The sequence below is a fragment of the Alligator mississippiensis genome, chromosome 12, assembly GCF_030867095.1.
Source record: "Alligator mississippiensis isolate rAllMis1 chromosome 12, rAllMis1, whole genome shotgun sequence".
NCBI lineage: Eukaryota > Metazoa > Chordata > Crocodylia > Alligatoridae > Alligator > Alligator mississippiensis.
The window spans coordinates 12,083,233-12,110,848 of record NC_081835.1 but is presented as its reverse complement, the minus strand read 5'-3'; the positions used below and the strand labels follow the sequence as shown (position 1 = coordinate 12,110,848).

Genomic DNA, 27,616 nt, shown 5'->3' with positions numbered 1-27,616 from the left:
GTGCCGGTCTTGAAAGGAACCCATCAACAGTCACAGGGATGCTATCACCCCATGAAAGGGAGCGACTTCTCCAGTCCCCCTTACAAAAAAGGAAGAGACAACACAAGTAAAAGATCAAATATATCCTTTTAATACAAATCTGTAAAAGCTAAACTCTCAATCTGAATAAGTCCTTAGGACAATTATAAAAAGAAGATTTGGTCCTTTTACAAATCTCCCCCTCGATAAATAGATTTTACAATTAAAACATACAATACAATTTTAAAATCAGAAAAAATTATATTGCACATTACACTGAAAAGTACAAAGTTATATGCATCAGCAAGTTATCCCAGAAGTGTTTTTAACTTGGCTTTAATATAAAACTTAAGAACAACAACACAGATTTTTCCACTCTAGTGCATAAAAACATATGTCCTGTGCTCTGCAATGTAAAAAGATTTTATTTCAAAAACAAACATTTCAAAGGAGGAGAAGTTTTTCAAAGATATGGCATGCCTTTTACCTTTAGGTCACTATTTTAAGTCTATGGCCCAGATTTCTTACCACAGGATGTTAAATCACCTCTGCAAAATAAACTGGAGATTTCAACCCTTTTCTAGTGGGCAGCTGGCCACACCTCATTTGGCATTGCGACTAGTGGTTTGACACACCAGGTATCAAAATATCATGGAGACATCACTTCACTGCTAGATTAAATATATCCACCTGGTATAAGTTTGAGGCACATTGACTGGAAAGAGTAGACAACTGCCCCTGTTGCACCTTTTCCAATTCTGACAATCCACATGAACAAATAAAAAGCATTCCTGAACAGCAAGTGAATTTGCAAGTGAACTTGTGAATTATCCCAATCTAAGCATATTTCTATGCATGACACCCAACCAGAACTCATGGCTGAGCCCGGTTTTTCAGAAGGCACAAACACTGCTAAGGAGTGGCAGGACATACAACGCATGTTGAAAGAGCTGAACTAGGGGTTGGGGAAATTCCAATGGTGACTTCTGTTGGCAGAACGCCTAGGGCAACCTTTACCGCTGTTAGCATCAACTAATGGCTCCCAGCACTGGCCAATCGTGACTATCCGAGTGCTGTAGGTAAAAGTTACCAACTTGTAAGGAGTCTGGCTCAGGCAGCAGCATTTCAAAATGACCAACTACTTTTTGCTCTGTGCCTTCCTTGGTAGGCAGAATATATTTCTTCAATACGTTTTTTGCACCTAGATTACCATACTAAGGTCTACCAGCATCGCCAAGTAAACTAACAGTCCATACATCGTCACCTGCACTCTCCGAATACATCTTTGGTTTTTAACACCCTGAAAGTATTCCGTTATAAACAAACACACAGTTAAGTCACTAGGAAATAACATTCTAGCAATAATTTTGCCAAAAAAACTTGAAATATCTAGATGTTACCTGCATCCTTATCTTTGAGCATATCTAATTCTACTAGATTTGTTTTTGGACATGTACACTCAACTCTCCCAAATTACTCGCTCCCCCTTGCAAGAACAGGTATTAGGTAAAATTGGAAGACAAGATTTGTTTGCCTGAATATAATATATATGGGTTGGATGAACAGGAGATTCTAATTTGAGATCCCTGAGATGAATTTGCATATTAAAAACATCAGGCAATAACCTCTTACACACTACTTTTATCATGTTTTTATTAGGAAAAAAATTAATAAAAGCAACATATGGCTTATGAAGAATTGGATTTTTTTTTTGTAATAGGACAATATGGAATTGCAGATCAAATCTGTCCTCATTACTGAAATATCTCTTTAATTTTTGGCTCTACTTGAAGTGGAGAACAATGTTTAGGTAGCTGAATTGATTGCAACTGAAGCCTAAAACAGACTAACTGATAAGCCACTGAAAATAGTAGCCATTAATTTGTGGGGGGGTTTTCAGTCTGTGTTGAAGTGATTTTCTTCCTTCATAATAGTTGGTCCAGAATGACTGCTCTCTTCCTAAGAGTTCACAAAATAAGCTCAATATTCAGGCATGTCTGAACTGACCTTGGTGTATCTGAAGAGGCTGGCTGGGAAGGCAAGGGATGCAGCATTACAACAGGTTTCTAGCAATGACCTTTTGGACACGAGAAACTATCACATGGCATCAAACTGACTAAATATAAGTAGCCCCAGTGGGAACAATGTGGTGAGACGCTGCATAGTGCCTACAGGTGAGGAGCACTCTACTCCTGTTGATTTCAGTGGCTCTTGATTTACTGCAAACCCCCATTAACCCTCTACTGACTGCCTCTCCAGAAGGACCACTCTATCAGTCAACATGCCAACTTCAAGAAGCCAATTCCAACCCTAAAATATTATTTAGGATTAGCATAATACACTATATCTTTCTAGTTTTTAAAATCATCATTTTCATGTTTGAGACCCACAAAATCATAGCATTAGTTTCTTCCAGTATTAACTGGTCCTACTTTACCAAAAAAAAACCAGCCACCTCCCTGTGCCTCACAAAGAAATTCAGCTTTTCTGTGAGTGAAGATGAGCTTAAGGCACTAACCCATTAATATGCTACTAGGAATGTTTTCTTACCCTGTCAGTAATTGTATGCTTTAATCAGCAACTCTCCTGAAGGGGCACTAGATGCATGACAAACAGCTGAAGAACATTTTGAACACCTGCAGATAGGTATACAAGGTGAGCTGCTTAAGAGTGATGCATGTGGCTTTGTGCATCTCCTCCTTCCCCCTCCCCACAAAAAAGGCACCTTATTTTTTTCAATTACTAGTTTCTGTAGCTAGTAGACTTTTGTGGCTATGCAACTAGTGTTAAGAATATTGTTGTATAACATCTGCCTACATGCTGGATCTCTTGACTACAGAGATATCTTATAAGACCAAGACCTGTCGTGTCTCCAAGCTGTTACTCTAAAAATATTTGTTTCAGCCAAAATCTACTACAAGTGTCTTCTACCTGAGCAATAATTAGCATTGTTTATTGCTAGTCAGAATAGCCCAATGATTAGACTCACTAAAGACAAAATTGCACATTCCCTTTACTTTCCCAACCAAATGCCAAAACATTTTCACCTTCAGCATCAGACCCTCTCTAAAAAACAAAAAATAGCATCTGCAATGCAGCTACAAAGAGGTAGCTAAACAGCATTTATGACATATGCCAATTGATTAAAAAAAAAAAGTTAACCAGCCTTCACTGCAAGACTAGCATTTTTGTATGGCATTCTCATGAGAAAACCCTGTTCACCTTGTATTCAGAGTTTCCAATACTTACAACATTTCACTCTAAGGGCTGTAACTCGTATTAGTACAAGATCTCCCTCCAAGTTCACGGTTACATCCTTCAGAAACATGATGGCTACAGATAAGCAATTCATTGTATGCAAGGATTCACTGTAGATGTGTGTGTGTGTGTAGCTGGAGAGAAATGTCTACACCACAAACTCTACTTCCATCCTAGGACAAAGCACTGCTGGGGAGAACAGCTCAAATCAAGCCCACCATTTGATCTATTTGCCTCATGTAGATGCTCTTCAGTGGCAGCAAATATCTCCTCTCATCAGGGACTCTATTACACTGGGAGCAAAAAGACAAAAGACAATTACTGGCAATGAAGGAATTTCAGTTATTCTCAATATTACAATGTGGGCGCATTTGCAGAACTACTACAGGAGTGGTTCTCAACCTTTTTAGGCTCACAGCATCCCTAAGAAAAATGTCAGCTCTTAGTTTTTACTTTTTTTGCCTAGAAATAATGGAGCAGTTTCCCTATTGCAAAGAACTTCAGAAAGACCGCAACTAGGGATTTCTATTTGAAATCTCTGGGGTTCTTCTGTGAATAGTGCTTGCAAATCTAACAGTGCTAATATTGTGTGGCAGCCTTGAAAGGTTCTCAAGGCACCCCAGGGTACCTCGCCACCTGGCTGAGAATCACTGGTTTACTGGGTACTAACTACAGAGCTGAGCACCACGTGTGGTAGCCCAATCTGCTATATCTGATCATTTTGTTCCCGTCCCCCCAACCTCTGCCCCCCTTCTTAGTATTTTTTTTAGGGCACACTGTGTGCCATTGTAAGCAAAATACTAAGGTATCCCTTCTTTAGCTCACTGGCTTTGACATGTGCTCCCTGCCACCCTCTTCCTGAAGAACCTGTTTTTTTCACCTGGCCCAACTCACTAAAATACCTGGAGGTCTTTGAAAGGTGAAAGGACAAGCTATCCGTTCATTTAATCTTGGCCTCAAACATCAAAAAAGGAAAGAGCCTGTGACAAGAGATGTACGAGCTACTGTAAGAACTAGAGGGTGCCAACTGAGCTCGTCCCTATCCCCTAGATCACACCCACCAGATAGTAAATTAACTTTTAGTCACCAGAGGAAGGAGAATTGGAGCTGATAAGACTGTACCTATGCCATTCAGACCCAAAGAAGCACTTATTCTCTTTTACGTCCCAAAACATTCAAAATTTAAAAATAATGAAGTACAAGCTTCAGGGGCATCAAACTCTCCTCCTGCCCCAGGCTGGGTCCAGGCAGTGGAGCTTCTTGCAGGCCAGATTCAATCCAGGGTATGGGGTGGCTCCCATTTCTGTCTAATGCATGTGGCAGTGACTCCAGCTCCTGCCGCATGCCCAAAGCTGGAGCTGGAGTTTCTGCTAACATATGCTTCATGCCAGGGCAATAGCTAGCAGCTCTGGGTCTGGCACAGAGAAACTCTGGGTCCAGCATGGGAAGGGCCAAGGACCTGGGTCCACAGAAGCAGTAACAACAGAAACAGCCAAAGAACAACCAGGGCTGAGTCGGCTTTTATTCACCCTCCTGCCACATCCACTAGGGCTCGAGGGCACGGGATGGCAGAACCCTGGCTCGTGGATTGCCCAGGTGGCTGCATTCAGCCCGCTGGCATTATGTTTGACGCTCCTGCTCTAGAGCCTTACTTACCGATGCTAAGTGACTTTCTATTCCCCAGGGCTGTCCTGCCTAGTTGGGCTCACCGTTTCTACCATAACACAGCCAGACACTTTATAAAAGGGCTTACATTGGAGCTGAAGTTGACTGCTTTAACTTCATTAGGTTTGAGTTTTTGTACATTCTTTTCCTCCTCTTCTGGGAAGATATCTTGCCATGCTGAGTCACGAAAACGTTTGTCCACGGACACAATATGCCCTTCAGTAGTAAACAAATATTTATTTCCAGATTTGTGCACTGGGTTCTCTTCATCAAATAACTAAGCATGAGGAAGAGAAAGAGAAAGAACGAGAACATGAAGCATGGATTCATCGGTTCATTATCAGACACTTCAAATGGATATAGAAAATCCACCACCCAACATTGTTTCTTTTAGTGGCATTAATACCTTGAAAGCACAAAGACATTAGTTTCTTAAAAGAATATAAAATAAATAATATTGCACAGTAAACACTCTTGAGCACTCCTTTTAATAAAATGCTTCCACCCTGAAATTTGAGGACAAATAGTTCATGTTATTAATTCAAAAGTTAGTGACTTGAATTATAACGACCTTCTATACCTTCCCATGCTATCACTTGCCTGCCCACATTGCCTACAAATGAAAAAGCCATTAGTGCTACATACTACTAAAAAGTAAGACTTGAGTTTTTGGGTTGTGATCTGAGAAATAAATACCTACCAGATACAAATATTTACATGTTTCACTGAGAAAGAAGCTCTCCATTCGGTCTTCTTTAGACTTCTCTACAACATGGTGTAATGTAGCATAGCCACACCTGAAAAATTAAAAAACACAAAACCAAACTGGTTTTATTGCCACTCCATTAAGTACTTGAAAATGAACAAGTTGTTCAATTTCATTCCTTCTAAATGAACAACAGGGGCTGACATTAAAAAGGGCGGGGAGGGGCATTCCTTTGTTTTAAGCCATCAAAAAGTATCTCACTAGTAATTTTTTTATTTTTTTTGGCAGATGTCACTTCTGACACATCGAAACCTTGAAAAAGCAGCGAGAGAGTCACCACAATATACTCAATAGATTTGGTCAGGAATTCTTTAAATAAAATTTGTATTAATTGGAAAAAGTGCCAGTTAATTAAAATAAACTTTCCATAGTGCAAAAATAGTTTCACAGCTCCCTCTCCACCATACTACAGTAAACAGCCCATGGAGTCAGCAGTCTCCCGTGGAATATGGAAGACCCAGATCCAAGGTTCTAATTTACCCAATTCAAAGTATGGAGGAACACCTGGGTCACTTGTATCCAAGGTGAACCTACTGAACTGCTGGCTATTCTGGATATTATTTCAAAAACGCCAGTTTTTTATTCCACAGAGGAAAAACTAGTATCAAACCCCCAATATTTTTTTTATTGAACAGACTTGTTTTCTAGGTAGCACTTATTGAAAAGCAAGACTCCCATCTTGACAAAAGAAGGGCCATGATCTACATTGCCACATGGGTGGTCCCAGACTGTAAAGAGTCTGAACCTGTGACTTCTTGGGCCAGCACCTCATAAATCACAGGATAACAATATCTAGTTAACTCTCTCATGCATACTGCTAATGTCCTGATCTTCTCTCTCCTGTAATTGCCAAAGCTTTTTTTTTTTTTTTTTTTGCAAGTAACAAAGAACTATTCTGTTCAACTAATTGGCAAATTCAAAAAATAATAATAATAATCCAGGGCCACTGTGCAACACAGAAAATACACTTCAGATAAAGTGTACCAATAAATTTGTTTTACCTAAACAGGTCTAAAGACAGATTACTTAGTTTCAGTGCAAGTCCCGCTATAAAAAGTTACAACATTTCACTTCTAATGAAGAGCCCATATATTAAAAAAAACAAATCAGTTGCAATGTCTTGACAAGGAAGCCGAATTTGAGCTAAAGAAAGCTCTTTGAACACAGGCAACCAAACCAGTTCCCTGACTTTGCCAATAATGGTCCCAAGGGATGCATTACTGGAAAGATGTACATGTCCTTAAAATTGAGAGAGAGAAGAGCACTTCATTTTTCCAAAGAATTGTGTAGTTCTTTCTGCCTCAGGATGCAATTTTCTGCTCAAAGACTGGTGCTTTCAGCCAGTTGGATATGGTAAATACCTTCAGAACTTCATTTTTATTAAATACTTTTTTGCCCCCAGTGGTAGATAGTGACATTTCACAAACAATACCTAAATACATTTACAATGGTGAGAAAGCTAAAAAACTTTGGAAACTGACTTGGCTTTTGTGTATTTCTCCAGACTCTGTAAAATATCCATTCCAACATGAAGGTAAAAAGGATTCTTGGTGGCCTAGGCAGAGAAGGAAAAATGTGTCATGGATTTATAACATTAAAGCTGTCATTCATTACAATGGGAGTTTATTGGCATCAGTTTGAAGGAGTTAATGCAGCGCAACCACAAGGCACAGATATTCCTTTATGCTTAAGAATAGGTGGTGCTCTTCTGACAGTCTACCTGTACTGTAATAACTTCCTTCCCAAAAGTATTTACACAAGAATTTGCTAGGTGTGGTATCAGAAGGAAAATATGTTGCGAAGGCTAGCGATAAAGCTGCCCTTCAACTTTTTTCTCCTTCAAAGCCAGTAAATCATCAGGGGTTCTTTGCAACACCCAAGCACCTAAGGCTGTGTACAAAAGAAACAAGAGGCACATATGCACTACACTTTAAACCGGGCTCAATGCTTTTGCACCACTTTAATGGTGTCAGTGTTTGCACACCTCAGCAGCGTATCGCGCATTAATTCCAGCCGCTGTAGGAAATTCGGCAGCATAATGCACCTTAAATGACTTGGGGTGCAGCAAACTAAAACTCCTCTGAGGAGTTTTATAGTTTGTTGCTGCCCCTACAGCCATGGAGCGAAGCACTGGGCTCCATGCAACTCCACACCTCTGCAGGAAACCCTGCAGGCAGCAGCCCAGGAAAGCAGGCTCTGCCCAAGAAAAGTGGCAAGCCCAATCTTTTTCCCCCCCCCACCTTTCCCCATGGAGCCTGCCTGCCTGAGCTGCAGGGACCACCCCAGCTGGGTGCCAGTGGCCAGGTACTGTTGGGGGAGACACACGACACCTCTGCTGCTGCAGAGGGAAGCACCAGCCCCTCCTGCAGCCCAGGGATCGCTCCACCTGCCAGCAGCTTGCCCTCCCCTCCCTGCCAGGGAGGCAGGTAAGTCAGTGGGCTGTGGGCATGACACAGGGGTTTAAATCACCCTTAAATTGAAGCGGTGTTTTTTTAAAACCCACCACTTCAACTTAGGGCCCCTGTTTTGTCTACACACGTCCCAAGACCACTCGGGAAAGACTGCTCCTGACAGAGGTTGGGCAGCATGGCAGTGGCTAAATATACATTAGGAAAAGCAGAAGCAGTACAGGCCAAAAAGCTTCTCCAGATTAGAGTAGCACAACATGTCACGTACCTGATAAAGAAGGTAAGTAGATTCCACCAGCTCTGGCCTTAGCGGATAGAAGGGGACATCAGGTGCCTGTAACTGCCAGTTGTACCTCTCTGGGAGAGCTCCATAACGCTTCCATATGGCATAATAGAAGGCGTGGAGACAAATAGCATCTTCCACATCTCCTTTTAAAACCTAGAGACAGAAACACCTATGAACACACATCCAATAAACCCTATACCAACAATACAATGCAGACAGCTGCTTTTGAGAGGCTTTGCCTCCCATTTCCTGTATGTGCACAAATGCTATTTGCAATATGCACCTAAACGAGGAAGATTTTTTCCAGCAAGAGCCACAATTATATGGTTAATATCTTCACACCTAAGCATTGGAACAAGAATGTTCCTAACTCAGTTCTAGAATAGCATGGTTAAAGGCATAACTGAATTCAGAATTAATTCTTGAAAATAAAAGCTGCAGCATTAACAATGCAGTCTCAAGCAGGTTTTTCCCAGCTGATATCCTGGTCCTCCTTGGTGCCAAAAACCATACCCAATGACTGCTAGTGGGGACCCCAAGTCTGGACTCGCTTGCAACCCAGAACCTGCACTGGAATGAACACCTCTGACACCAACCCACTGTACTGTCTAACCACAAAAGGCTGAGGATTGAGATTACCTGCAGTCCAGGAAAAAAGGCTTGCAGAGAGTCAATCCAGGTGTTCATCAGCTGACCGTTGAACATGTTTACATTAACATACAAAGGAGGGTCACCTTCACCTTCATTGCAAGCTTCTCGTCTGCATAACAATGAGAACATAGAAACATTCAACTTTTCTAAGAATATAATGCACATTAAACAGGATACATCACAACACTAACAGAAGCACAAACAAATCATAAGTTTCAGGGTATTAGATTTTTATTGATGCACATGTACTAACCTTCATTTTACAAAAAAAAAATCAGGCCCTAATTTTAATTTGCATTAATAGGAGACTTACCAGTAGTTTGAGAACAGAGTCCCAGTACCATATCTATTTCTGATCTCACCCCCAAGTCTATGAACTTGGTAACCAGATACTTAGCCTAAGCAGCAAATAAATACTAGTTTAGTATTCATCTCCTTCCCCAATCAACTGATCTAGACAGGATTACTACTGGGTGCAAACTTCAAAAAGGGAGTCAGAATATGGAGGAAACAAAAGTGAAGAAAAATTTCCATGAAAGATTACAGCTTTCCCTATTAAGTACAGCAGATACCATACATAACTTGGCATATACTACAGACACTCTTAATTTAAGGGAACAATAAGTATATGAAACTTACCCTCTTCTTAAGTGATTCTGAATGCTCCGATAAGCATCATTGAACATCTCCAAGTCTTCCTTTTCTCCAAAAAGAATGTAGGACTTCAAAAGATATTCATAGAACGAGTCTGATCCTGCTCCTAAGCCACTTTGTTTTCCAACCCAATGGCCAGTTTGAATATTCACAACATTTCCTTCATGAGTAAGGAGAGAGAGAAAGAGAGAGAGAGAGGAGGGGGAGAAATAAATACGGCTGAAGATATTTCCTGGAGTATATTTTAGCTGAAGCAAAAGGAAATGGATCACAAATGGAATCACTTAAGTGATCAGACCACACTCAGATTAAAAAGTAAAGTTAATTCACATGTAGTTATTCCATGTCTAAACATCAAATCCTTCTGCCTTTATTTCACAGGCCATTCTAAGCTATGGTAGAAGGACCACACATATAGAAACACCAAGTTTCATATCTAGCAGATCCATCAGGTGTGCTTCAGAACTATTATGCACAATTCTCCATTGAGTACCTGTGCCCTGGATTTCCATTAAAATAGGCTGCTTTCTCAGCATAGCCAGTGCCATTGTCCTGTGATAAGTGTATGTACACAAGGAGAGGACAATACAAAAGGTCAGACAGCGAGTGTCCCTCTTTCATGTGAAGGCAATTTTTTGCATCTGGCACTACCATTCAAGGGATTCAGAGTATGGATATATGGATAACTCATAGGGTAACGGGGAAGTTCACAGCTGTTCTGGTGGTAACTGATGTGTGCCTGCTCTTCCCTCATGGTGAGTGAAAGTTAACCTAGCCCTCAGTGAAAGCATGAGGGAAGCACCACAGAGTGGCTGGAAAACAGTAAATCCCAGCTACTTTCACCACTCAGTAAGATATTTATAGGTCTATTCCCACAAACGTGACATTAAAAACAGAAGACAGCCAATACATTCTTTTCTGACCAAGGTGACCAAGACATCCATGAAGCACTGAGTGGTACTTGACTACCTAACAGTCCAGTGTCATTGCTTCGGAGATTCCAGAGCGCTTTAACAGCTCGCCGAGCCACCCACTCGAACGTGGAATCCCCAAGCAGCCTGCTAAGCATCCCGAACTCCACCAACAAAGAGCCAGCTCCAGCAGTACAGGTTTCATTATTGCTGTCTGGAGGGACGCCGTTCTTCAGATTCACCTGTGGGAACAAAAAACACGGAGTTTCAGTTGCATCCAACATTTAGAGGCATTTTCACATGCGCCAGGGGTTGAGAGAGAGCACCGTTCCAACTAAAGTGCCCAGAGCATCTTGTGCATCTCGTAACTTCAAAATGGCATGGGGGGGGGCGCACTTTAACTTAAGCTTGTTCAATGAGCTTTACATAAACCACCCCCACTGCCATTGTAGGGTGCTTGTCCACATACTCGGCATTTAGTCACTAAAACCAGTCACCTGGTTTAAATTTTCTGTCATAGTTTAAAACAGCTAGATGAGGAACGTGGACGTGCTTTACAACGCAAGGGCTTATTATGACTAGTACAAAAGCGCTAGAGGGCATGTCAGAACTATTTTACCCTCCTGCCCTTTCAGTACTACTTTACTGCCAGGTGGCATTTTAGGACGAGATTTGATATTCTGGTGGTTTTATTTTCTTGGGTTGTGCCGGTTGTTTTTTTGGGGGAATTGGCGGTGGTTTTGCTTGAGACACATGCACTTTGGCCGGGGGGGGGGAAGGAGGTGGTTCAATAAGCAGTGCTGCCCACCTCCTCTGCAAAGCCTCCTGCTTTTTTCTGGGCACTCCCACTCCCCGCACAGCAGGGGCATGGTGTGGGTTGAGGCAAAGAAAGAAACAGCCCAGGTTCAATTACAGGAATTTTCTTATCATTTAGTCAATTTGCATGTCAATCTTTTAACTGCTGCATTTGCAGATCATCATTGCCCACAGTCATATCCCCCCAGCCTATGACAAGATCCCTTCAATACTTGTTCTCCATCCTGTCCTCTAACCACCCCCTCCCAAGCTTGCCTCTCTTCTCTGGTACTCCTGTTCCTTCTAAGCCTACTTTTGTCCCCAGCAGCATGTCCCTGTCCCCCTTCGACCACCCTGTTTGCCATTGCTCCACCTGACCGTCATACTGCTGCCTCTTTCTGGGACTGAAGGGTGCTGCGGGTCAGAAGTGAGGAGCACCAGCTGGGCTGAAGGTGTAGGGGGCTGCAGGTAGGGAGTGAAGTGCACTGGCAGGGCTTGTGGGGAAGGGGACTGGAAGGGCAGGGGGCTGCAGATTAGCTAGAAATGAGAGGTACTGGCAGGGCTGTTGGGGCGGGGGGCTTCAGATTCAGAGTGAGGAACACAGGCAGGTGCTGCCGGCACCAACCACCAGCCCCCCACTTGCTTGTGCCACAACTCCCAGGCCACTGCAGGGAGAGGAGAGTCATGCACTCTTAGAGAGGCTTGGGTCTGGTGGTGCACCCAGCTCTGGGTTGTAACAGTCATGTATAACAGTGAACGGTGTGGGCTATGCTAAACTGTTTTATGTGGCCGTTGCACCCAGCCCTGGGGTGCATCTCAGCCCTCCCCATACACTTCTATGGAGTGGTTACACCCCAGAGCTGGGTGCCTCTGTAGGACTGGAAAGGACCATATACCCCTTCAAACCATTACCTTAAGATTCCTCAACAGAACTTTGCCTGCCTATGTCCTTAGACTAACACGGCTACAACCAAAAGCCCCACGCCATTCATAGATTCATAGATGTTAGGGTCGGAAGGGACCTCAATAGATCATCAAGTCCGACCCCCTGCATAAGCAGGAAAGAGTGCTGGGTCTAAATGACCCCAGCTAGATACTCGTCTAACCTCCTCTTGAAGACCCCCAGGGTAGGGGAGAGCACCACCTCCCTTGGGAGCCCGTTCCAGACCTTGGCCACTCGAACTGTGAAGAAGTTCTTCCTAATGTCCAGTCTAAATCTGCTCTCTGCTAGCTTGTGGCCATTGTTTCTTGTAACCCCCGGGGGCGCCTTGGTGAATAAATCCTCACCAATTCCCTTCTGTGCCCCCGTGATGAACTTATAGGCAGCCACAAGGTCGCCTCTCAACCTTCTCTTGCGGAGGCTGAAAAGGTCCAGTTTCACTAGTCTCTCCTCGTAGGGCTTGGTCTGCAGGCCCTTGACCATACGAGTTGCCCTTCGCTGTACCCTCTCCAGGTTATCCGCATCCTTCTTGAGTGCGGCGCCCAGAATTGCACGCAGTACTCCAACTGCGGTCTGACCAACGCCCTATAGAGGGGAAGTATCACCTCCCTGGACCTATTCGTCATGCATCTGCTGATGCACGATAAAGTGCCATTGGCTTTTCTGATGGCTTCGTCACACTGCCGGCTCATGTTCAACTTGGAGTCCACTAGGACTCCAAGATCCCTTTCCACCTCCGTGCCACCCAGCAGGTCATTCCCTAGGCTGTAGGTGTGCTGGACATTTTTCCTCCCTAGGTGCAGCACTTTGCATTTCTCCTTGTTGAATTGCATCCTGTTGTTTTCTGCCCACTTGTCCAGCCTATCCAGGTCTGCCTGCAGCTGTTCCCTGCCCTCCGGCGTGTCCACTTCTCCCCATAGCTTTGTGTCATCTGCAAACTTGGACAGAGTACATTTCACTCCCACGTCCAAGTCGCTGATGAAGACATTAAAGAGTATCGGTCCAAGGACCGAACCCTGCGGGACCCCACTACCCACACCCTTCCAGGTCGAGACCGACCCATCTACCACGACTCTTTGGGTGCGACCCTCTAGCCAATTTGCCACCCACCGAACTGTGCAGTCATCCACATCACAGCCTCTTAATTTGTTCACCAGTATGGGGTGGGATACCGTATCGAAGGCCTTCCTGAAGTCCAGGTATACGACATCCACCCCTCCTCCTGTGTCCAGGCGTTTCATAACCTGGTCATAGAAAGAGACTAGGTTGGTCAGGCACGATCTGCCCGCCACAAACCCATGCTGGTTTCCCCTCAGCATAATTTGCCCTGCCGGGCTCTCACAAATGTGAGCCTTGATAATTTTTTCAAATACTTTACCAAGGATGGAGGTGAGACTGACCGGCCTATAGTTGCCCGGGTCCTCCTTCCTCCCCTTTTTGAAAATGGGGACCACGTTAGCCCTTTTCCAGTCCCCCGGGACTTGGCCCATGCTCCACGAGCTTTCAAATATTCCTGCCAGTGGCTCTGCAATGACGTCGGCCAGTGCCTTCAGCACCCTCGGATGGAGCCCATCCGGGCCTGCCGACTTAAAGGCATCCAGTTCTTCCAAATGACTCTGCACCACCTCAGGATCTACGCATGGAAGTCTGGCGCCTTGCTGCTGCCTCTCTACAACCCCAGTGAGAGACTTGTCGTGCCCCTCGCTTAGGAACACTGAGGCAAAGAACTCGTTGAGGAGTTCAGCCTTGTCCCCTCTATCTGTCACCAATTGCTGCTGCCCATTTAGCAGGGGTCCTATTCCTCCCTGGGCCTTCCTTTTACTCCCAATATATCTAAAAAACAATTTCTTGTTGTCCTTTACTTGGGTTGCCATCCTCAGCTCCATGGTAGCTTTGGCCCGCCTAACTGCCTCCCTACAAGCACGAGCAGAGGAGGTATATTCATCTTTAGTGATCTCACCCTGTTTCCACTTTTTATGTGCTCCCCTTTTGGCCCTTAGGCTGCCCTGGATTTCTCTGGTCAGCCATGGAAGCCTCCTGGCCCCTTTCCCTCTTTTGCCTCGCTCGGGGATCGTCTTGCTTTGTGCCCAAAGGATCGTTTCCTTTAGGCACAGCCACCCTTCTTGGGCTCCCATCCCATCAAAACTCCTACTCTGCAGTGCTTCCTTGACTAATCGCCTGAGTGCAATGAGATCAGCTTTCCTAAAGTCTAGCACTTTCACCCTACTAGTTACCTTACCCACTCGCCGTCTTATGTTGAATTCTATCATAAGGTGATCACTGTCTCCCAGATAGCTACCGATTTGGAGGTCCCCTATCATGTCAGTGCCATGCCTCTGTGGTTTTTCTAGTTTTCTTGTCTTTCTGGAACTGGGCTGTTTTTTGGCTGGGATTACAGCTGGAAATTCTCCCTGGTCCAGCCCATATGGTCAGGGGTGTCGAAGCAAGTCCCCCAGTGTGGCATGGCATGGGGTAGACTAGCTCTGGGGTGTAATAGCCACATATAGCAGTGCATGGGAATGGTAGATATGTGCCCAGCTCTGGGGTGTAGCAGCTGCATATAACAGTGTATGGCACGGGTGGGCAAAATGTGGCCCGGGGGCCAGATGTGTGACGCCAGGCCTTTCTATCCGGCCTGCGGGGCCCCTAAAAACTTTAGAAAATTCATATTTATCTGCCCTGGGCTGCTTGTCATGCAGCCCTCGATGGCTTGCCACAACTCAGTAAGCGGCCCTCTGCCCAAAATAATTGCCCGCCCCTGGTGTATGGGGAGGGCTGAGATACACCCCAGAGATGAGTCAAACAGCCACATATAACAGTTTAGCACAGCCCACACCATACACTGCCAATGCCCTTCACTCCTGATCCACAGCCTCCTACCCTCCCAAGAGCGGTGTGCAGTGGGTCCCGGAGGGATCAAAGCCCCAAGCTGCAGGTGGCAGCTCAGGTTCTTTCTGACCCCGCTTTGGCATGAAGCCGGGCAGCTCAGCATGCAGATGGTGCATGGAGGATCCCGGAGACACTATAGCCTGGAGTTGCAGGCAAGAGGTCAGGCATTGAAAGCTCAGTGGTACAGCTTTTTCCTGCCACATGGGGAGATCTGCATTCCCAGCCAGTGCACCAGAGGGCTGAGTTATTTGCAGAAGGGAATCCCCACTGCAGAGTGGGTTACCCTCACCTCTTTTACCCCACCCCACTGGGGTGCCTATGCCTCAAATTTTGTGGGATCTGCTCCTCATATTTTGGGAAACCCTGCTCCCGCATAAGCAGCTACCCTTGCCATAGTATACTAACACCTGCTAAATCCCTTCCATTGGAGAGGGGGTACCTCATCTGAGTACCACCGGGGTTACCCCTACCCTCCCAGCCCTGCTGGTCCCCCTCACTCCTGACCTGTGCCCCCACCCATGCCAAACCAGAAAAACAAAAACCAAGTCCAACAAAAATTAATTTTAAGTAGCCTGAGTCTTGAACTGCCTGACCCATAACTATTTGATCTTTGCCACAAAGTACATGCAAACACAGGAAACAATCCAAAAAAATTGTATTTTTCATTAATCTGAACCTTGAACCGACTCGCCAGTAAAACTTGCAAGATTAGCCCCTGGAGTCGTGCTGAAGTACTACCATAGAGATTCAGTGGATTTACAAGTGAACCCAAGTGCCACCTGGTGGTGCAACAGGTGCAAAGTAGGGGGGGAAAACCCACATTTTTGGGTGTAAGTCAGACCCATGTTACAAATCTAAAATGATGAAAATAACCCTCATGGAAGAAATTCATTAGGTAAAACTAAAACATGCCAGAGGTGCTTTAAAGTACCACCAAAAAAAAAAAAAAAAAAAAAATTCTAAAACGATAAAATCAGCTGATAACACGGATACACAGATGCTATTTTAGCTAACTTAATGGCAATTTCTGTCACGTGGACACAGGAAAAGTGTAACATAGAAACAAGAGAGGCGTCACGTGGACAAGTGCCCTTGAAGCACGAGGACACCAATATACAAGACATGGCTGCAGCAGGCTAATTAACATGCTCCAGCAGGCTTTGATTAATCAAGTCTGCTCCACCATAGAGTAATTACATGCTCCACGTGCAATTACAGTGGGTCAGAGCAGGCCCTGGCTCAAGTACAAGCACTCTAAGACTGTAACAGCAGTTATTGTTCAGTTGCATTCTTAACCGTATTATATAAATGTCAGGCTTCAGATGAAGTGTGAATTAATTAGTTAGGGTGAGAAAATGGATTAACTTTCCATTATGAAGCCAGAACTAAATGCAATCACAGTTCCACGTTTGGTCTCAAAAAACAGGCCTAAAAACAAGCAGGTACTTAAACCCAAATTTTCAGAGGGGCTATGTGTACAATTCAGTTTATACAAGTGTTGGGCACCTGTGACATTCAACACGTGTATCCAGGTTTGCAAGCTTTTTCTTCTTTCCTCTGTAAGCCTCACTTTGCTCCTCGATTTCCCAACCTCCAGCTTTCACAGGGGAAGTCTTGCTGCACTATCCATATTTAGAATCCATCACTATAGTAAAGAAACCCCTCTTATCCTCTACCCAAAGTTTAGCGGATTCTCAAATCTGTACTTTTAAAAAAAATTCTGTGTTCATATGTACATTAGTGGCAGAAATCAAATCGAGACCTATCATAGTTGTGAAAGAGCTTAATCACTTTCATGAATTCTCTCTGCTACAAGGCTGCCATCAACCCAATAAGAGTTCAATTTTCTCCAGACAGAAAACACATTAGTTAGGACACACTAGTAAGTAAGCCTGACCTGCTGCCCGCCACAATACATTGTCTGCTAAGCCAGGGGTTTTCAATCTCTTTGGATCAGTGTACCCCCAGCAGCTGGATGCAGAGCAGCATACCCTCAGCAGCCGGACACGGAGCAGAGGAGGGCTGTGGGGTGGGGGTGGCACTCCGCCAGATGCGGAGCGGTGGCAACTGCCACGTGCAGGCTTCCCCTACCCCTTGCGTCCGGCCAGTGCCTGCGTGGCCTGGTGAGTGGCAGCACTCCGTCGCCACCACCTGCGCATACCCCCTAGGGCCTTCCCAAGTCCTGCTGGGGGTATGCTTACCCCCGGCTGACAATCCCTGTGCTAAGCTGTCAGAAAAGTTCTATTCAAAAGCACTAAACTCCAGGCTTTCAGAAGTGTATTTGCTATCTGCCAGGCCTGGATTCAAGCTCACTAGTCAGGGTGAAAGACCAGTTCACTCTCACCCCTCCTCCCCACAAGCCATACATTCAGACACACAAAGCAATAAGTCGGGTGTGTCATCATTTCATTTCCAGTCAACTTCTTAGCCAGTGTTTATTTTTCTGTTGAGGGTTTACAATCACTCACTATTGCTCGTGTTCTGCCAAATCACCCATCCAATCTTCAGTCCGGCACAGATCTCATGTTAATGTTAGTTTCTTCCCCAGCCATTGCGATGGTAACAGGGATGCAAAAGGCAACTTCTCTACTGCAGTCATCACCTGGTCTCTGACTGCTCAAAATGCAAACTTTGCAAGACTTCCTTGCGTTACTCAAACTTCAAGAAGCAAGGAATGGATAGCAAGGTGGGTCCTGTCGGTTCCACTGCTGCCCACATGATTCAGAACAACAGGAAGAAACAAACAGAATACTTGGCGGTTTTGATTTTTCTTCAGCAGCAGTTCTCAACCTTTTTAGACTCAAGGCACTCCTTGAGAAAATGCCAGCTCTTAGTTTTTGCTTGTTTTTTTTACTACAGAAGAATAAGCTCACAATTCTTCTGCTGCAAAGAACTGAGCAAGAGCACAACAGGGCAGAATGTTTTTCACCCTGAGGATTCCTATTCGAAATCTCTGGTTTTATAATATGAATCATGTTTACACACCTAACACTGCTTTGGGCACTCCACATCACCCCCGAAAAAGATCAGTGCTATGCGAATTACTGTCCTACAGTATGAGAATAAATCTGATTGGAGGAAAATAGATGTCATGAGTATTTCCATCAGGCTCAAGCATTAACCGCTCAGCATTAACATAGTCTAAAAAGGGTTCCTCCTGTTCCCCCCACTTCCAAGCAGGTGAACCAAGCAAAGCTCTAAACAGTAACAAAGGCCTGGGAGCAATTCACTCGTTTAAAATTAGGAAAAGCGTACTGTAGCACTGGTTTACACTGTTTATGTTTGGACCTCTTCCTTGAAAATCCTATGTTTGCCCAAGCAAATGCAATCACTACTTCTATGCCACAGCTAAGCAGGGTTTCCTAACTCAGCTGGATAAATATATCCAGTGACATCTAAATTGCCACAGACTACCAATGTAAGAACACAGAAGACTTTAACCTATAGTCGCATTTAAATTCTACTCTTTCAGGGCATTATCTTAATATTAATTGACTGACAGCACTGAAGTTACTCTCCTATCAAGGTAGTGGTTACCATTTTTCAGTTGGTCGGGTCGGAAGGGGTCGGCCATCAAGTCCAAACCCTGCCATGGCAGGAAAGAGTACTGGGGTCAAATGACCCCGACTAGGTGATTATCTAGCCTCGTTTTGAAGACCCCCAGGGTAGGAGCGAGCACCACTTCCCTTGAAAGTTGGTCCCAGATCCTAGCTGCCCTGACAATGAAGTAGTGCTTCCTGATATCAAAAAAAAAAAAAAAAAAAAAAAATTTCTTTTACTTTTTTTCCTCCCCTACACCACAGCCCAAGCCTCGCAGATGACATCCAGATGATACAGTGCTCCCAGCCTACCACCGGACCAAGCTTAGAAGCCTGCTTGCTGTATTTTTTTTTTTAAATGTCTCACTGAACATGCTACTTTAAAAAGTTAACCCACAATGCTAAAAGTAATTAGAAAGCATTAGAAAAAGGAGAAGCCTGTACAGTTTGACTAAAGAAGAAGAAGTATTCTATGTTATCTGAACAGGAATAGGCTGGGTGTTAAATTATTTATCTTAAACTGAGCACAAAGACTGGAAGTCCTCAAAAGAATCTGCAGAGTATCAAATAGCATAAGCCACTTACTTTTGAAGTCAGATACCACAGAATCAGAAGGAGCTGTATTTCCTTATAAATACGAGAAAGCAAGTTATGCCCAGAGGTCAATATACATGATATTACACCTACCCGTGGATATGGAATTCCAGTTTTGGTGTTCTCAAAGGCAGGTAGTAATCTCACTGCCAGGTCATGAGCCATATGCAAGAGTTCATCATCATAATCCTTAATGGTCATGTCACCAAAGGGCTGCTTAGTATCTGTAATTATGATGTGGGCAGACAGCAAACTTCCCAAAATCCTAGTGAAGATAGAGAGAGAGGAATGACAAATCTCATATACCAAGTGACTTAGCAATAGAGAATTACATGACTGGTCCCTATATGCCAATATACAGATCCTTATCAGATAGCCAAGACTTATACTTGATCTTAGCCAAAGGACCACAAAACAGTGAACAAGCCTTTTCCAAGTGTCCAGAGGTCAAGTTACATCAGAGCTAACTAGAACTCGGTGAAACTGCCCAGACTTGTTTGGAAAGCTTTTTTTTCGATAATTCATTTATATCCCTTGAGGACTACTACAATGATATAGGCAGATAAGGAAAACATTTAGGTATCTTAACCCACGGTGGTTTCTCAAAGTAAGCTTCCAAAAGGAAGCCAACTGCCAGAGAAAGGACGAACCGTATCTCGACTGAAGGGGACAAGTGATTTAGAGAGGAAATTGATGTGTCAAGCTGAGGACAGAAGATATCTGGAAGTCGGGAAAAAGGGTAAGACCTGACCCTGCACCAATAGAAGCTTCAACCTGCAGAGGATCAAGTACTGAGTACAAAAGAAAAAGGCAAAAGATGAATTCTAGTCCCAGGCTGCATGGTGCCTTTTTGGATGACAGGCAAAAAAGACCGAGTGCTGAAGCCCCTAAACCGACCCTACAGAAATCCTCACCTAAAAGCCTGAAGGCATAGGGATCTGCTATTAGTACAAGTCACCCAGGGTGACAACCAGCATTTCCAAGCATACATGAGCTGGGGCATCTTGACCTCATTTAAGAAAAAAAAATAAATAAATGTTGAAGGTCAATAAATAAATGTTAAAGGGTTGACGGTCATTTAATTTCCAAGCTACTTCAACTGAAGCTAAAATAGAAGTGAGAAACAAATATTTAGCCTTTGCTCCTATGAGCTATTGTATTTTCTCAGGGCAATTATGGTCAACAGCTTCAAGTCACTTGGGAAAATGTTATCCAACGTGTAGTCTTCAGAGACCATGTGGGGTGAGGAAAAGATGTAAAGATACTAAAAGTCCTAGTTCCATTTGATGAATGGATTTTAAGTATCACCTATACTTAAATATCAAATAAATATCAAATATGTCAAGTGTATCTACAGTATACAGAGTACACATCTTTAGAAATTTGAAATGGAAATTTTTGTATAAATCACTAAAAACCTCCCAGAATAGGATCAGCTGAAGCAATTCTGGAAATAAGGGGTAACTCTTAAAACACATATTGTTCAATAAGAACATTTCAAATAATTCTCTTTGAAACTGACCTCCATAACAGCCCTGGCTTTCGCTTCAACTTTATAGCTCAAACAAAAGACAAAGACCAATTCATTTGAAAGATCATGGGTGAACCTTTTAATTGCACAAAGGTTAAGGAAGCCCCATTCTATTAGCACTTAAGCAGCAATATTAATTCATGTCTAGCTGTCTTTCTGAGCCAAAGCCACCTCTTGTAATGTTTCCAGATGCTCATGTAAAGCTCTTTAATTAGACGTTCATGATGACATACCTGATCGTTGCCTCAAAGACCTGGACTGTTGAATCTTTGTCAAAAGAAACCGTGTCAATCACTAACTTCACTGCTTTCTGGAACTCTGAGGAATTCCCCATTACCTTTAAGATGAAAGAAAAATATTGAAGAACATGAAGAGTTCTGGCAGATAATTATACAAAAGGAAATAAATATTAGCATCCTCTCTGGCTAGAGATTAGCTCCTGTTTTCCCTTCAATGATCACACCTGACACTTGCTGCTTTAAGACAAGGGTACTTTGCAAAAAAAATTAGCTGTAGTGCTGCAAGTGAAAATAGGCATTCTTCCAGTGTTACATGCCCCGTTTCTTATAACATTTCACCCTACCCCAGCAAAGCAAAGTCATGGGTCATTTCAAGACCAAAAAAACAGAACACAACCCTGTAATTCATTAAGTGTGCTTTTTTTTTATTTTAAGCTAGTGTTCACATGTGCCTTCATGTTAATTGTATAGAAATCTATCTGCCTTTTCTTATAGTTTGCCTATTTGAGTAAAGACACAGTCATCCCTTGCTAAATTAATTACTCAAATACTAGCGGAGTCTGCGAAAGAAAGTTAAAGCAAAGTTTTCTATTTGGAGGGAAATGTAAAACAGCCAGATTGTTTTTTGGTTTGTGACAGGAAGAGTCAAGTACATTGAAACCTACAGACTACATATGTTGAGACAAAGCATTTCACGGCCACACCCCCCCCCCCCCCCAGAGAACTCTACTGAATTAACTCCTGACGTACGACAATAAGGAACGGAAGAATCCAGCCCTAACACCAAGCCTTAACTCCAACTCATATTTCTACAACTTTAGTAGACTCACCCCTAAGCCACAGTTTATTTCCTAAAAGATAATAAACAGCTCGTCTTCCAGTGGCATATATAGTGGAAATAAAGAAGTGTGACAGAATCCACTAGAAAATTATTCATTTCCCTTTCTGGGCAGCTCTTGATCAAATGAAAAGGTAGAGATATAATGAGCATTATTTTATTAAGGACAAAATATCTACCTTACAAATACCTGAAGAATTAATGACAATTTTTTTTTTTTCCCAAATACGGCTCCATTTCTGCCAAACAGTTTATGCAGTTCTACCAAAGGACTGCATTTTAATGCAGAAGCTACTCCAAAACATAAATAAAATGAGACGAGGACAGCAGCATACATCTTCCTTTCACTACCAACTGCAGTACTGTTGCAAAGGCAGTTAGACTACTTTAATGCTGTGAATACACAAATCAAACAAGATCAGTACACCTTAAAGGAAGACCTCAAGAAAAATACTTTCTACAGCACTGGCAGGTTGTGTAACTGCAGCTTCAAATATACAATTTTACCCTCTCAGGGTTTTTGCTTCTGGTAATTAACAGCAACACAGGGCTGTACACCATGTGTCCACATCCTATACTCTGTCATATGTCCTAACTCAGCAATTGGTCAGTAACACCTGCAGTACAGAGCCAATGTCCCAGTGTAGCCTTGAAGGGTAGTATCCTCTAGTGCTCTACATGGTTCTCTCCAAAAGTAAGGGGGAAGGCCAGGTTCAAGCTTGAGTAAGTACACACTATAATTCTATAGGAGAGTGGTCAGCTCCTTTTCAAGCTTGTTGAACCTGGACCAGCCAGTCTGCCATGTACAGTTATCAGACCCAGCTGTGAAACTGCGGTAGTAGAGATCTGGAGGAAAGGAGTCTCCAAGATCAGTAGCTCAAGGTGGGCCGAGGGACAGCCCTCTATGAGATTTTTGTCAAAGTTTAATATTTGAGAATAAAACAGCCCCAAGACAGACTGGAGTGCAATAGGAAGTTTCCCAGGGCAGAAAAACAAACCAGCTGTTTTACCCACAGATCTTTATCTGTTATGTCAGTTAATGTTATTCACTTCCTGCTCTAAGAGTAAGAGTTCCGTAAAACACGGCTGTGTGCTGCTGGATGCCTGTGGCTTTTCACCACACAGATGTAATCCATTTCAGCAACAAGGAAACAACTTAGTTTAGAATGCAGACTTGGTTCTTTTGTATGCAATCTTTCACGAAACAAATATCCAACTGCAGCATTCACGCAGGGAAGAAAACATTTGCAGGTAGTGGTGAGCAGCTGGTAATTCAAGAAGCTGACTTTTTAACTTAAAGAGAGACTACGAAACATGGAAGAATTGTAGCACGCATGCATAGTAGCAAAAAAACACCCAACCCCTTTCTACCTGCTTGATACACCCTTACATGTGGCAGAGCAGATTAACTCTGTATTGTTTTTAACATCTTCCTAGCGGTAAACATAAGATTTTGGTTAGTAGATAGCCTAACAGTAAGGCTACACTTCTATCCAAGACAGGTAGGTAGAATGGTGAGCACTGACACTGAAATTAAGTCACTTTACTGACATGGATTGGCATTAGTTTAATTTACAAGAGGTAGACCGATACGGGTGGGATTCAGTGAGAGAAGACACTTACGAAGTATGACCCAAACTTACAGCCACAACGTCCATGAGGACAGAGAAAGAATTATGCATTCAAAGAGGGTTGCATTTCACACCCCTCAAGTTTCCTTTCCAAAAGACCTCTCTTTCAGTCAGTTCTTACCAGGCCCAGTTCAACACTGCTTTTAGGTTTTAATTACCAAAGAGACTACGCCTGGCAAGACAGTACACATGAACCAAAGTGACTTTAACTGAATTTGTAAAATTCAGTTTGTTCTTTCCTATTTCCTGCTATGCCTTTTTCAACTTCCCTTCAGGAGCTCTTAATTTACTCAAGGTGGAGTCAAAGAGCTGCCATTAAAAAAATTCTAGCACTTTGTCCATATAATATACATACCGCAGCTACACAGCTTAAAGAAAGCTTTACTGGACTATTCCTACTAAAGACTGCATGCAAGTCAAAGGAAACTTGAGCACAGGACAAAAACCAGAGCAACTGCAGATGCTCCTCTTCAAGAAATTCAGACCTGTTAAATTAACTTGGCTTGCTGCATACCTTTACCTTGCCTTCAATCTTCCTGCCTCCAGTTCCTTTCTCCTCCCCTGCCCTCCCAAAAGCTATTTAGGTCATGATTCATTTCCCCTCAGGATCACTGTTGCTAGCAGAACCACTGCAATCTGCACATTTATCTTGTACTAAGACATTTAAAAGTACAGTTTTTTGGCAACTCACCGCTAAGGTATCCAGTGCGTCAATCAGAGTTAGTGAATAGTTTCCCAGGACATCATTGATATTCAAATTTGAACTGAAACAAAACAGTTAAAATGTTAGATCTATTTACAAATCGCCATACAAACCACAACCAACCAACCAAGTATTTTTTATATATACGTAATGTAACTAGGCAGCAAGAACAACAACAAAGTCTCAGAATAAGCTGCCAACCTGTACTATGCATCGATAGTAGTGCTTCCAAGTATTTCAAGTCATACAAAAAGCTCTTGCTGTGGCTCCATCGCAAGACATGGCAGATATAGGAACCTTCATGCATGGCATGATATTCCAGGGTGTCTAGATTCCCAATTGGAAGCAGGATAGCTGCGAGCTGGGGCAATCTGTATCATGCTGGTTCGCCCGCCTGTAGCACCATGAGAACAAAACTACATCAGGTCTGGTTCAGGAGGAAGTCCAGAGTAATGAGGTACTTTGAAAGTACTGCTGCTGCCTTGTATGGTATTTTGATACTGCGGACTTATACCATGCCGTTTGGAAAGTAAGTGAACCTGCTCCTATCAGGACAGGGCTGCTTGACCCAATCCTAGCATTGGTAGACCATCATGTTCTCTTGTATCAATTTAACACAACGGAAAAGCCTTCCTAATGCAAAATCTTTCTTAATCCTTTTGGAGTCACAGGCTAACAGATTTGATAGTGTTAGCTGACTACTCTCCCTTTTTTCTTCTCTTTACCTTCAAAGACAAGGCCCGAGACAAAGAAAAAAATACAACAGAGTTCAAAACACTTCTTAAAAGTCTCAAATGTCATTTCACTCTACTCTACTGATTATAAAGTGCAAGTGTAACATTTACCATGAAATGTAAATTCACTGCACAGCTTTTCCATTAGAGCTGTACGACGCGTCAGTCGCCGATTTAATTCGGTGGATATTCAGCTCGATTTGGTGGCCGAATCTCCGAAACCAAATTGAATCAGGAGACCCTTTACCGTCTCCGAATCGAATCGGCACCCTCCGAATCAATTTGGAGATATTCGGAAAGATTCAATGATTTGAACATAGACACAGCTTTAAATGTTTTTTCTCCATACCTCAAGGTACGAGGTAGCTCGTGAACGCTGAGATAGTGGGGCAGATGGAGCATCCCATGGGAGCACAAGGGGGTACCCAGAGTGCTCAGCAACAGACCCGGAAGTGGACAAGAAGCGCTTCCGGGTCACGTGGCATGTGCCCCCCGCCTCTCCCCAGTTCAGTGACTGGTGATTCCTGGGTCCAGGGGGGGGACCAGGGATCCCCTACAACAGATCATGGGGCCAGGGAGGGCGCAGGGGGTTCACCCCCGACACTCCTGTGGAATGCTCCATCCACCCCACCATTGCAGCGTTCACGAGCCACGCCTGGTACAAAACACAAGTCAAAAATAGCTGCATTTTTACTATATTTTTTCTTGGATATAAAGCACCACGTCTTTCCATGTGTACATTAAATCTATTAATAGATTTGAGTTTTTAAATTTTCCAAAAAAAGGTTTTAGGCAGAGACACTGATGTTAAGAACTATATTTTTTATGTAGGGCAATATAAGCTTCTACCACTCAAAAAGTTAACGCTTACCTAGAGAGCTGAAAGGGTTGTTTGGATAGACGTATACATTTTTGTCTCAGTTACAGATATCTCCTATTCTTAAAACATTTCTAAAACAGGTTTCTTAAGCCTGCTGCCGTTTTTAAATTAAATACAATTACATTGTATTTATATTTTATCACAATTCTTAGGGTTCCTTAATTCTTCTAAAGAGAGCGGCATCGTTGCTGGGGTTTCAAATGAGCACCGGAAACTGAGACGTTAAGAGAGCAAATTGCAAAGATTTGTGGTTTGTCTCGCACCCAGGAGATGATGCAGACACAACAAAACAAACCAAGCAAACAAAAAAAGTCTAACTATCTACTTGAAAAACCAGAAAAGAAACTTATTCATATCTGGAAACCAGTATACGGGGGCTTCCTCTTATCTGGGCTATCCATCGGTAGTAGTTATGCCGCTAGAACGAGCAAGAGAAATCTCATGTCTCAAGTTCTTTGATTTCTCAATTCTTTTCCCTTCCGAAGCTCCTCACTGCGAGTTTTATGTAACTGGTTCTTCGGCTACTGCTGAACTAGAGCGACTCGAGCGGGTGCCGGGATGAGAGGCACTTTCAACCATCAAACACGTACTCAAGCCGCTTCCTCTGTCTCTGCTCTCGCGTCGTGGGAGCACTCGAAGCCTACAGAAGCGCACGCAGCTTGGACGTGAGGGTCTACTACGGGCCTCCCTGCCTGCCCGGCCTTCTGCCGACACAGACCACAGCCCCCGTCTACGCGAAAGATGAGGAGTTTCGAAATCCTTCCGGGTAACGCAGCTAACTCAACTCTGGCCCACTGAAACCTCTCCGAACTCAGCGGGGGGTGATGGGACGAAGACCAAATTTACCAGTCGCGTCACGAAGGCTACGAGTTCAAAATTTGAAAAGTTATTTTTATCTTCGTGCGACTGACGCAGCAACCCACGCTCCCGTTTCTAACACGGGCATTTTAGACCAAGTAGCACCGCCCGCCCCGCAGAAGCAGGAAAGCAGGCAGATGCCCGAGGAGCACCCACCACGCTGCCCCACACACCCCCACCCCCACCCCGCTGCAGCCCATGGGGGGAGGGGGCAGGGCTCTCACCCCTCTGCCCCTCCCCCACCCCTCATGCCCCGCTTCCCTCACAGTTGTGTCCATACCCCCGTCCCCCCCCCGGCACTCACGGGTTTCGGCGGTCGGGCCCGCGGCCGCAGCAGTGGATGGGGTCGAGCTCGTCGTGCGGGAAGGCGTGGCGCATGTAGCCGTCGTAGCCGAAGTTGAACATGCCGCGCGCGGCGTCGCGGAGCTGGGCCCGCAGCGGGCCGGGGAAGGCTCCGCTGTAGCGCTGTTCATACTCGCCGCCGCCGCCACCGCCGCCATGGCGGCCCCGCAGCGCGGCCCAGTGCGGGCCCCAGCAGCGCCCGGCCGGCGGCGCGGGGCCGCTCTCGGCCTCGGCCTCGGCCCGGCCCAGCCAGCGCGGCGGCGGCGGCAGCGCCCAGGGGAAGCGCAGGCCCAGGCCGGGCGCCAGGCCCGAGAGCACCCACAGCAGCGCGTGCAGCCCCAGCCTCAGCAGCACGAGTCCCAGCACCACCGAGCGCCATTGCATGGTGCCCCGCGCCCCGCGCGCATCCTGCGCTCACGCCGCCCGCCCGCCCGGCAGGACAGGGCCGCGGCCGAGCCCCGGGCCCTTTAAGAGCGGAAGGGCGAA

General features: G+C 44.4%; 1 protein-coding gene across 1 annotated transcript; it reads right to left on the bottom strand.

The window, feature by feature from the left end:
* Positions 1-107: 107 nt before the first annotated feature.
* On the bottom strand, positions 108-27,616 carry EDEM1 (ER degradation enhancing alpha-mannosidase like protein 1). Its single transcript, XM_059715834.1, has 12 exons — positions 27,093-27,616; positions 24,305-24,377; positions 21,139-21,242; positions 19,468-19,639; positions 10,676-10,859; positions 9,692-9,866; positions 9,041-9,161; positions 8,384-8,554; positions 7,189-7,262; positions 5,642-5,738; positions 5,030-5,218; positions 108-3,569 (listed from the first exon to the last, which is right to left on the bottom strand). Exons 1-12 carry the CDS (start codon positions 27,512-27,514, stop codon positions 3,480-3,482), a joined length of 1,872 nt encoding a protein of 623 aa, XP_059571817.1. The 5' UTR covers positions 27,515-27,616; the 3' UTR covers positions 108-3,479.

Coding starts and splice junctions, on each gene's coding strand:
- EDEM1 (XM_059715834.1), bottom strand. CDS start 27,514: ATGCAATGGCGCTCGGTGGTGCTGGGACTCGTGCTGCTGAGGCTGGGG. Junction 9,162..9,691: donor CAGAATCACTTAAGAAGAGG/GTAAGTTTCATA, acceptor ATTGTTATGCAG/ACGAGAAGCTTGCAATGAAG. Junction 5,219..5,641: donor CATGTAAATATTTGTATCTG/GTAGGTATTTAT, acceptor CCTCATGCTTAG/TTATTTGATGAAGAGAACCC.